We start from the raw sequence: 12442 nt of genomic DNA on the forward strand, positions 1-12442 counted from the left end.
TGGGTTGCTTTTTAGAGATCCCTTCTGTTAGCAGCTCTGAGGATCCCCTTCCACATTCACAGATCATGCCATCCCTAACAGCCACTGACTTTTCTAGGCACAGACTTTCCTGGTCCTCCAGCTCCTGTAGTGGGTGCGTTTCTGTCTCCTGCCGGGACCAGAGACCTCACCTAATCCCCAGCAAAATCTGATCTTTCTGTGGTGGACTGAAGAGCTCCTTTGAATCAGCGTATTTGTGCCAAGTTGGGACAGGTGTTCTGGTGCTCCCAGCTGTTCGGTGGTTGTTGCAGATGTGGATTTTCAGGATTCCGATAAGATCCACTTTCCCTTTCAAGGAGGCACAGTATCCCCGTCCGCACCTATAGCTCTAGTAGGGGACCCAGCACTGTGGGGGCTGCCCAGTCAAGGGAACCCCATCTAGCAGTCCCCACCTTTTCCTGGAGTTTAGCTGTCCCTTAGGTTTCTAACAAACACTCCCCGTGCAAACCTCAGCTATTCTATCTTTCTGCTCCGGGATAAGACTTGGAACACATCTGTCTATTCTGTAGCCATTTTCTTGCTTCCATCTTTTAAATTTTTATTTTAACTACACACACAGGGTTTTTAAAAAACTACAAACATAAATATTTTTTAGGGTTCTTGTCTTTTTCTTACACACAGTGCTACTCCCTCTTGTATATTTTCCAGAAACTTCATATATATATATATATATATATATATATATATATATATATATATATCTTTTATAGATATATAGTCAAAATTTCTTAACACATAAATACTATATAATAGAGGTAATATACAAATTGACCATCACTAAACACACAAGAGGCCACCCCCATATGGTCAAAATGGCTGCCCCCATGTGGACAGATGGCCACCACAAGATGGCCGGTAGGGAAGGGCAGTGATGGGCAATCAGGCCAGCAGGGGGGAGCAGTTAGAAGTGACCAAGCTGGCAGGGGAGGGCAGTTAGGGGTGACCAGGCCAGCAGGGGAGGGCAATGAGGAGTGACCAGGCTGGCAGTGGATGGCAGTTAGGGGCAATCAGGCAGGCAAGCAGGTGAACAGTTGGGAGCCAGCTGTCCTGGATTGTGAGAGAGATATCTGACTGTCCCTTTAGGGGTACCAGATTGGAGAGGGTACAGGCTGGGCTGAGGTTCACATCCCCCCCCCCCCCCCCCCCGTGCACAAATTTCGTGCAACGGGCCACTAGTAGCATTATATTGTTTCCTTTTTTTTACTTGGTATGTCTTGGTTTCTTGGTTATCTTTCCAGATCAATACATAGCTATCTCTTAATCATCATTTCTAGCTCCATAATATACTGAGTGAATAATCCACTAAACACTCTTTCTCCTATATTAGATATTTAGGATTTTCTACAGTTTTGCTACTATAAATAATGCTATAGGAATCTCTTTATGCTGATTTTTCCACATTATCCATTTTTCCCTGAGCTAGATTCTTAAAAGTAGGAGTAGTAAGTCAAAAAACTACAAATATTTTAAAGATATAACACCACCTGACAAACTGTTTTCCAAAAAAACATCAACTTGCATGGCCACTGGTAATACATACAAAGTAAAATTTGATTTACAAATGTATCAGAGAGTTTGTTAATAACAAATGTCTAAATTTAAAAGTTAAAAAAAATTGTATTTCATCTTGTTACGGCAGAAAGCAGGCCAGCGGGAAATGACAAACCAAATGCACTTGGAGGTACAGAAAGTACTGTTTATTTGCACCAGTACTAGCTCAGTGGAGTCCTCTCCAGAGGCTGAGCACTGAACGTGGTGAAGTTTTTGCCTTATATACATTTCTAGGTTTCTTGTCTCCCATATATGGAGTACATACACATTCTAGACATTCTATGTTACATGCTAAGCTTCTGGGTATCTGTTGCAGTTAGCAAAGGAAGAGCAGGGCCTCAACTAAGCAGAGCTTGAACTCTCAGCACCAGCCAGGGGTCGACCCTCTGTTGGGCACAGGGCAGGCGGCCCATCTCTCCCTATGCCCGGTGCTGCTCGCTCCCACAGTTGCCCCTTGCTCTCGACTATTTCTCCTGCAGCTTCTCACCCACAACTGCTCAGAATCTACAGCCAGGGCCCTGGCACAATGCTGGGTGGGCCTGGGAGCTGAGCAGGCCCATGCTGACCCTATGGGGCCTAAGCCACAGGAGCCGCTTCCTATTGCCTAGGCTACTGGGGGAGAGCTTGGTTCCTTATCTACACTTAGGGGGAAATTTCCCAGATCGAAGCACATGCACATAGCCCTCCCCGTCCCCTGCCTCTCACTGTCAATCTGTCAAGAAGTGAGCGAGATTTCAGAAGCCAGGGCTGTGGTTACAGTGATGCAGCCAAAGGGGGGGGGGGAGGGGGGTTACCTGCTCTCGATTTGCCTTCTCAATCTTAATCTGTATTTCTTGGATTAAAAAAAAAATTCATTCAATTTCTTATTTCATAAATATTAATGTATGAGATGTTTTTCAATTGTCAAAAACCCCAACCTAACTTGTTTGCTAGTCTCCTTTTTTTGGTTGCCAAGTGAAGTCATGCTTATTTTGTGCATAGTGTTCCTATGTGAGGATCAACCAAAAACAGAATAACTGTTCCACACCTTCACTAAGCTTGGGTGAAGAAACAAACTAGTCTAGGACACAAAAACTCAATAAAACTGCTTCATTTTCATAAGTGCAAAGCAATCCTGAGTATTTAAGTTCTGAGTAAACAGAATTTAACAGAGGTAGGTTTTTATTGAGCTGGGCAACAAAGGATATAAATATATGCATGCATTTAATAATATCTATTGAGAACCCAATCAGCACAAGGCTAGACAAGCAGGCAGAAGTGGCTCTGCCAAACAGTTCAAGGGGAAGACAACTAAACAAGCAGCATAAGCAGCATAGGCCCTTCTACACTGAGCACTATATTAAGAGGATAGAGGCCCAAGGCATGAAAATTCATGCACTGAAGGGGGTTCCCTCAGCCTGGGCTGGCCTTCCCCCTCTCACAGCCTGGGAACCTTGAGGGCCAGGAGGTGACCCAGAGATCAGCCCCCATCACACCTCTGCTGCTGCCACTGCCAGCAGCACAAGCCTTTGCTGATCCTGGTTACCTAAGCCTCAGGCAGCTGGGCAGCCAACATCCGAGGCTTGCTTGTGCCTTGGGCCAGCCTGGGTAGCTGGGAGGCTGAGGGCGGGTCCAGCCGCACCATGCACCTGCCACACCCTCTCTTCCCACTCGCCAGCTTGGCTGAAAGGACTGGGGGACTCTGGCAGGGCTGAGGGGACTGGGCACTGCTATCTTGTGGCTATGGGTGCCACCATCTCTGTGATGATGTGATGGTCAATTTACATATTCTCTCTTTATTAGATAGGGACCCTGAGAACCTGAATCAGGGGTACCTTACCTATTGCAGATGGGGCTGTATAAGCCATGACAAGATTAGCCAACGTAAAATAAGGAGCTTGAAATAGGAAAAAGACATCATCAGACTTTTGCTGTTGAAAAATCTTGGCTGCAGAGTGAAAAATGGATTGAGTGGACTAAAGAGAGTCACATTGAAGAGATTCACTGCAATTCAAGACAGAGGTGATAGTAGTAGTTTTTACTAGGTGTTGCAACAGGAATTCACTGGAATTCAAGACAGAGGTGGGATTCACTGCAATTCAAGACAGAGATGATAGTGGAAGTTTTTACTAGGTGTTGCAACAGGAATGTAAAGGATAAGGCAGATCAGAATAGAAGGAATAACAGCCAGGCCTGGTAACAATCAGATGCAGGGGAGGAGAGTGGGACCACAGAAACTACATGCTCTTTTTGGCTTGGGAACCTAGGAGGGTTGGTATCACCCAATGATCCAAGGAATTCAGGAGGAGCATCAACTAAGAGGAGGGAAGGGCAGAAATTATGTCCCACTTTGGACCTGCAACACTTGCAAATGGAGATATCAGCCCTGGACAGAAGGTCCTGGAGATGAAAATCTAGAAGGTCTCTACTCTTAGCTAAAACTTGGGAGAAGACAGGAGATCCCGAGAAACACACACAGAGTAAGAGTTAAAGTGTGGCTCACAGAGAACCAGGAAGAGCATCACCATTTAAGGATGCGCCATGTAAGTCAATAGCAAAAGTGCATCAGTCCTCTGACTAAAGGGTCCCAGGTTTGATTCTGGTCAAGGGGGATTCTGGTCAAGGGCATGTACCCTGGTTTCAGGATAGATCCCTGGTCCAGGTCTGGGAGAGTTGGGAAGGCAACCAATTGATGTCTCTCTCTCTCTCTCTCCCCCTCCTTTCCACGCTCTCTAAAAATCAATGGAAAAATATCCTGAGGTAATGATTAACAACAACAAAAAGAAGATGTGGGATCAAGGAAGCTGAGACATGGGTTTCTGAAACAATATAAAAAACGGAGTTGACACAGTTGTAATTTACCTAGTTATTAATAACAAGGAAGGAGAATAGGCATGTCATTCAGGCAGCTTCACCAGGAAGCTGCAGCTTTATACTCCCCAGGGACCACCCAGTGGTCCATTCCTCCGCTGGGGGAAGGAATTGGACAGGGGGGAGATATCTAGATGCATGCCAGTAAAGTTGTGGGAACTAAAGAAGGTGCTTGTCTGTCAATCACACCTGGGAAGAGGTCATTGGCCAGAATGGGTATTGTCACTGCAAGTGTGGGAAGATTTGGAATTCTTAATTCCCTGAACAAAGAAGTTCATTCTTTTTATTTCTCTTGGGTTCTTGGGCTTTCTTGGTTGATTCCTGGCTTGTGGGGCTCTTGCTCCTTTTTACCGGCATTCTCCTGTGTGGCCCATGCCCATGAAGACTTCCACATACAATGGACTAATGGACTGCAACTAGACTTATGCTGAACTGACCCACCTGTACCATAGGACAGAAACTCTGGACATAGGCTTTAATTTTAGTTCTACTGAATCCCTAGTTACACTTCTTCTGTAACTAGACTAAGAGAAATGGGGCCCTGGAAATCCAGGTACTATGTGCTTCCACACAAATAAAACTCACTCATTCTCCCATGTGAGACTCAGAAAATTCTCTTTCTCAAGGTAAGAACTCCACCCCCAGCACTCGATGGAGAAAGGGATAACTCACTTCCACTGACAAAAGAATGACTGCAAAGTAACGATCCTATCTCCCCTCCACTGAACAAGGAAGACCACCCAGGGAAGGACCTTTCAGCTCCTTCACACTAGTTTCTGCAGTCTCCCAGCCTTACACAATGACAGCTTCAGTGCCAATTTGGAAGTAGGAAAGGACACTGAAAAAATAGAAGGAGAGAAACTCAAACCAAGAAGATAGCACTTCTGACCACCAGCAAACTGAGCTGCCCAGAGAAACTTGTCAAGTCCCACATACCATGCAGGGAATGCTTGAACAAACAGCATCTTTCTCTACTCCAATGTCTGATCCTGCACCCCAGACATGTAGATTGTACTAAGCTATATATCGGATTTAATAATAATTAATGTCGTTTTTAAACATTCGTTTAAAATCTTGCTTGGCGTTGACTTGTATTGACATAACCTTCAAACACGTGGGATCTACAGAACGTGTGAAGTGCAATTAACAAGTTTTGCTTGAAAAAGTTTGTGTTTGGTTTGGTTTTTGTAGCAAAACTAGGGCTAAGAAGATAGCGGATGAAGAGCATATTCGGCACTGCATGCTTTACGAGTTCCAATTAGGAAGAAAAGCAAGTGAGGCTGCAAAAAACATCTGTAGTGCTCTTGGTCAAGATGCAGTTAGTGCCAGAAAATGCCAGCGTTGGCTTGAGAAATTTCGCGAGGGAAATTTTTCGTTAGATGACAAGAGTGGTAGAGGCCATGTGTCCAATTTTGATCAAGAAGCCCTTCAAGCTCTTTTGGTGCAAAATCCTCAAATTACCCAACAAGAGCTTGCGACAACTTTAAATTGTTCACAAAAAACAATTTCCAATCAATTGCGTGCACTTGGCAAAGTCCAAAAGTTTGGAAAATGGGTTCCTCATGAGTTGACCGACAACAACCGTAATCAAAGAGTCACAATTTGCAGTTCACTCCTCTCTCGTCAAAACCATTTGCCGTTTTTAGGGCAAATTGTTACCGGAGATGAAAAATGGGTGCTGTATGTTAATTTGAAAAGGTGGCCTCAATGGTTGGGCAAAAATGAGGCTCCGCAGCCCACGCCAAAACCTGACTTGCATGAGAAAAAAGTGATGTTGTGTGTTTGGTGGAATTTTAAAGGAATTCTTCATTATGAACTTTTACCATCTAACCAAACCATTACAAGTGCAGTGTATAGTGCCCAATTGGAAAGGTTAGCCCAAGCTTTAAGAGAAAAAGAACCCGCGCTGATTAATCGGAAGGGCGTAATTCTTCACCACGATAACACACGACCGCATACTGCAAGAATCACTGCTGAAAAACTGCGCCAGTTGGAATGGGAAGTTCTCCCTCAACCTGCATATTCTCCTGATATTGCCCCTTCCGATTACCATTTGTTTCGTTCTTTGCAAAACTTTCTTCTTGGAAAAAAATTTAATAATGAAGAATGCCTCAAAAATGCATTGACCGAATTTTTTGCATCAAAATCACAAGAATTTTACAACAGAGGGATTAAAATGCTTCCTGAGCGTTGGGCACAAGTAGTAGAAAACAACGGCAACTATATTGTTGATTAAATTTTGTTGTATTGTTTAAATAAATTCTATTTTAAAAAGTATTAGAAAACGACATTAATTATTACTAGACCTAATATTTTTATTGAATCCTCGTACCAACACTTTGGGGGTGGGTGTCATTACCTTCAATTAGCATTACCTAGTTAAAGTAGCCTGGTTTATACATGGTGCTCATTATGTTTTCACTGTATAATCAATTAAATGAAAAAGAAACCAAATTCAGAGAAAATTAAACTAGTCAAATTCAGTTCACAAGTGCTAGATTAAAAAATTCAGCCTTGCCGAGACCGGTTTGGCTCAATGGATAGAGCGTCGGCTTGGGGACTGAAGGGTCCTGGGTTCGATTCCGGTCAAGGGCATGTACCTTGGTTGCGGGCATATCCCCAGTAGGGGGTGTGCAAGAGGCAGCTGATCGATGACTCTCTCTCATCGATGTTTCTAACTCTCCATCTCTCTCCCTTCTTCTCTGTACAAAATCAATAAAATATATTTTTTTTAAATTCAGCCTCAAATTGAGCTCACAGTAAAATCAGTGCTCTTCAGGTGACCATACAGCAACAACTCCAACTCAAAAGGGATCCAGGAGGTACCAGGTCATCCAGCACCTCCTGCCAGCCCCCAGCCACTGAGTTCCAGTTCTTCTCTGTTCTCAATATACTCATGTACCCAATGGCTCTCAATGATCTCTGCAACACCTACCTTTTCCTCAACAAAACCCACTAGGATTGGTGTCCTAACTGGGTTCCATAGAGAGGTTTCAGGATGGCCTTTTTTAAGTGAAGGTACAAGAAAAAACAAAAGAAATATAAGAAAATAAAGTGAAAGTAGCTAGAGAAAAAGGACAAAGAGTTACATTTTCTTTTCATTTGTCTTTTCATAAAATCTCTTAAAGTGCTATAGATTTTTCCTGGGCAAAATAACCATATCTCCTTATAAATTTCATCATCTTATTATTTTCAAAGAGAATCACTGCACAGGTCTAAAGGGAAAGAGGGTATGATTTGCCTTCAAAACCCCAAATCTGACACAATGCTTAGACCCTTGCAGGTGCTCAATAAAGGTTGATGGAATGTTGAATGCCCCCCAAAATGAAGGTTTAAGTAAAATAAGGTAGACCTTTCCCCTCAGGCACTTTCTTTTCACCCTATATCTTCTCAAGGGAAAAGAGTTGGTAACTCTTTTTAAAAATATATATTTTTACTGATTTTAGAGAGAAAGGGAGTGGGGGAGAGGGAGAGAAAGAAACATCAATGTAAGAGCAGAACACTGATCAGCTGCCTTCTACTTGCCCCCTACCAGGAATCAAGTCTGCAATGTGGGCATGTGCCCTGACTGGGAATTGAATCAGCAACCTTGGCTGTACAGGACGACACCCAAGAAACTGAGTCACACCAGCCAAGGCAGAATTGGTGACACTAACAAGGACTCTGTCGTTCTAGCATATGATCTACCTTCCTTCTCGTACTGTAGGACACAGAGCATACTGTTCTGAAAGTTTAAATGTAAAACTCATTTGCCTATAATTTTGAGACAATTAGGGAAATGTTTTAAAGGACTGGATTTTAAGTAACATTATGTAATTACTAATGTTGTTAGGTATGATAATAGCATTGTGATTATATTAAAAACGTCCTTATTTTCTTATAGGTACATAAAGAAGAATTTAAGGTTGAAATGACAAGCAATCAGATATTTGTTTAAAAATCTTATAGGCACAAAAAAAGGGGGGGGGGAGGCGCTAAGCAAAGCAAGTGTGGCAAAATGTTAATAATTGCTGAATCTGGAAGATTTCATAGTACAGTATGTCCTCCTCATTTAACATCATTAATAAGATTTGTGACTTGAAGCAAAGTGATAATGAAACCAATTTTACCAAAACTAATTGATATTAATCTTAAACCACACATTTTATTATTGACACAATATGAAATTTAATTAGAAGATATGGCCTAATACCCAGGACTAGTTAAAAACTAAAATCAAGTAATGTAGAAAAAAATCAGAATACAGATTGGAGAATGAAGAGAAAAATGAAAAGAAAAAAAATGTATTCTTTGTTCTTTTCTCTAGGTACTTTTCACTTTTTTTTTTCTTTCTTATATTTCTTTTTTTTATATCTTCGCTTAAAAGAATAGACCTTATTTTTGTAACAGTTTTAGGTTTACAGAAAAATTGAGCAGAAAGTACAGAAAAATCCCTCCCCCCAGTTTCCTCTGTTATTAACATCTTGCATTATTAGTGTGGCATTTTAAAAAAATAGTTGTGTACCTTTACTTTTTATGTTGCTAAGTGTCCACTTCTTTCTACATTCACCATTCACCTGGGTATCAGAGATGATGATTACTCCTATATAGTTACAGATGAGGGATCCTCAAGGATGTTGCTAAATTGTTCTGAAACCTTCCTGTTCTAAGTAACAGGAATTGAAGATTCTTATGTCTAAGAGAGCAAATCTTGTGTTATTTAGAATATGGCCACATAAGACCACTAAAACTGTTGCAGCCATCAGTACAGATGAACTGTCTTTATTTCATTTTTTAAAAATATGTAAGTTTTCAGAAATCAAAAACAAATACAGCAGTTTCTCTGTATATATATATAATTGATTTCAGAGAGGAAGGGCAAAAGATAGAAACATCAACGATGAGAATCATTGATTGGCTGCCTCCTGCATGCCCCCTACTGGGGGTGGAGCCCACAACCCAGGCATGTGTCCTTGACTGGAATTGAACCTGGGACCATTTAGTCCACAGGCTGATGCTCTATCCATTGAGCCAGCCAGGGCTAGTAGTTTCTTGAATAGTGTAATTTTGTTATAAGATTGATGAGGTGCTATTGTGTGGTTTTGTTAAAATCAATTAACAAATTTAATAATAAAATGTGTGGTTTAAGATTAATTTGAAATGAAGGGACTACTTAGATGTTCCTTTGTCTTTGCTTTTTACCTAGAATTGGCTTGGTATGTTTTAAACCAGCAGTCACCAACCTTTCGGATCTCATGGACCACCATTACCAGTTGGTGACTGCCATTTTAAACAATAGCATTACAACTACAGTCCACTTCACTGTCTCCTCCAATCACTCCCCCATTTGAGATAACTTACTATATGTCAGTCACTGTACAAAGTACTCTACATCTATCTACATATATAAAATCCTAAGCAACTGAATAACCAGTAACTATGATGCACACTGACCATCAGGGGGCAGACGCTCAATGTAGGAGCTGCCCCTGGTGGTCAATGCGCTCCCACAGCAGGAGTGCCTCTCAGCTGACTGACTGGCAGATGCCAGGCTCACAATTGGAAAGTGCAGCTTCAGAGTGAGCCTCTCCTACCTCCACAGCAACACTACTGAGTGGAGGCAGTGGCAATGACTGGGATGAGCATGAGCAGTGTGGTGCCCAGCCTGGGCTAGGGCTTCTCCCCTGCCACTTTGCATACTACTACATCTCTTGGGGAATGCTGGATTGCCAGTTTTGACCAGATCCTGGTCAGGGCACATGCCCAATTGGGCTAAAACCAGCAAGCTGACATCCTCCAAGGAGTCTTAGATTGTGAGAGGGCGCAGGCCAGGCTAAGAGACCCCACTGGTGCACCGATCTGTGCATTGGGCCTCTAGTTTGTCATAAAAAGTACTGTATTTTTATTCACACAAAAACACTGCATAGTAACACACTAGTTACATATATTAGGAAACTGAAGTTTAGAAAGCAAAGTAGTATTTTGCCTTAGGTCAAACAGCCAGTAAATGATACAGGCATGATTTAACTCAAATGCTAATACTCTTAAATTCTATTATATCATAAAAATCATTCAGAGATATCTCAGGATGCCAGAATCAATATAACAATTATAAGTGATGGCAATTATTCTTTATAATAATGTCACTAATTTGCAGTCCTTTCATCGATATATTATCATTCTATGGTTCCAGCTTGGGTACTTTTAGCTCTGTGACACTGGCCAAGTCACTTAACTCTTTGAATCTTAGCTGTTCCATATCCAAAATGATTACAGTAACATAGCTAACAAGAGCTAGAACTCTGGCATCAGACTGCCCTGGGTTCCATATTCTGCCACTTACCAGCTGTGTGCCCTTGGGCAAGTCGCTTAACCTCTCTGTGACTCAGTTCTTCCATCTGTAAAGTGGGAATAATAATAGTACTTACCTCATGGAGTTGCTATGAAAATTATATAGATTAATGATATAGTTGTGAAGTACTTAGTGCCTGGCACAAAGTATTATTTTTTTAAAATAAGTACTTAATTTAAAATACATCAAAGATTTACTGTGAAAGCATTATAAATATAAAATATCATCATTATTACATACAGAAATTGTGAATTTATAAGGCCAAGTGGCTCAGGGGAAAGTCAGGGTTATAGATATAACTACCTGGCATGGTAGTATATCAGGTGTTTGACCTTTTAAAGTTTTTCAAAACTTGATTCGTAACTTCAGCTTCCTTATTAACATCAGGGTCATACCTACATCCAAGGTTGAGAATTAGATATCACTTAAGTACCTGGCCCAAATTAGGGACTCTGCACCAGATTTCTTTCACAAACCTTCCCCCCACCTCCCGACCTAACAGCTACTCATTACAAGCAGGCCCACAAGCCAATGGGAACAAAGTAAAAAAGAACCCATAAAAACCACATTTATCTCTTGGCTGTTGTTCCCTTACAAGTGCAGCTCCGGAGGGGAGTTTAGCGTGAGTTTCCAAATCTCTTTGGAAATCAGAAAAAGAAAAAAATGTTCTCATCATGAAATCAAAGCGGAAGTGCATGAATCATATACCCTGACCAGAAAAATGGGCAGGCAGAAAAGGCCGGGTAATTTGGGGGGCGAAGAGCGGCAAGAGGCCAAGACACAATCTTGGTGCAGAGTTTGGGGTATTTTGTTTATGCTCTGGGCGGAGTAACTTTTCTTCCCCACCAAAGACCGCCAAATCGCCTCGAATCAGGGGGAGGTTGTGAGTGCAGGTAACATAGGTGCCTAAGGCAAGAATAAAACGCACTGGAAGTCAGTTGCCCATTTCCACGGCCATTTCCAAAAGGCTAAGGAGGCTTGAGGGGCTGGACTCGTGGCCTCTCCTCCCTCAGCTCCCGGCCTCACCACAAACCCTGCGGACCGGCTCACCTGCGCGCGGCTCACAGCGTAACTCTTTCCTAGGCTGCGGCCTTGGAATCCCGCGGCCGCGCACGCCACCCGCTGCCAGGGCCGCGCCGCACGGACCCCTGAAAACAAACCAAGAACAGCCATCGGGCCACCACTACGCCTGTGCCGTGCAGCCAATCAGCGGCCGGGGGTGCCCGAGGCCTCTCGGGAGTTGTAGTTCTGTCTGGGTGTCCAGGCAGCAGTTGGGCTGTGAACTGGCTCAAGGTCCTGCCCTTCCTAAAAGACATGTGTTTACAAGCTGGTGTTCACAGTTGGCATGGCATTCATACCTGCTGACTTCCTGGATCGTAGATTTCAGGCCAAAGTCCCAATTCCCTGAACCCTTCAAGACGTCCAGGGAAGGAACTAAACCTTGATTGCGAAAAGGGTTTGAGAGAGCAAACCTTTCTTTTGATGTTCAAGTCCCCAGTCAATCTAGGAATGCTTGTTGGGTGCCAGTTGTTCATTCTTGTGTTTATAAATATTAGCTATATTCTTCCTTTCTGCTGTGCTCTGTGCTATTTCCTGGGGAAAATCTATACTGCATAAGTAATCCTTCCAAACTCACATTTTGTAGGGTGGTTGAGACAAGATCCTGAAATG

At 42.5% G+C, this 12442-nt stretch overlaps 1 protein-coding gene across 3 annotated transcripts in view; it reads right to left on the bottom strand.

The window, feature by feature from the left end:
• The window catches only part of HDHD5 (haloacid dehalogenase like hydrolase domain containing 5), a 33650-nt gene extending 21700 nt beyond the window's left edge, over positions 1 to 11950 (bottom strand). For 2 of the 3 annotated variants that reach the window (XM_036456563.1, XM_036456561.1), the window contains exon 1: positions 11822 to 11950. In XM_036456563.1, coding sequence (XP_036312456.1) covers positions 11822 to 11944 — 123 coding nt within the window. In that variant the 5' untranslated portion in view covers positions 11945 to 11950. Of the gene's footprint in view, positions 1 to 11797 lie in introns of all 3 variants that reach the window. The other variant, XM_036456562.1, reaches the window with a different exon arrangement.
• Positions 11951 to 12442: the final 492 nt, after the last annotated feature.

Source organism: Pipistrellus kuhlii, unplaced genomic scaffold (assembly GCF_014108245.1).
Source record: "Pipistrellus kuhlii isolate mPipKuh1 unplaced genomic scaffold, mPipKuh1.p scaffold_m20_p_3, whole genome shotgun sequence".
Lineage (NCBI taxonomy): Eukaryota > Metazoa > Chordata > Mammalia > Chiroptera > Vespertilionidae > Pipistrellus > Pipistrellus kuhlii.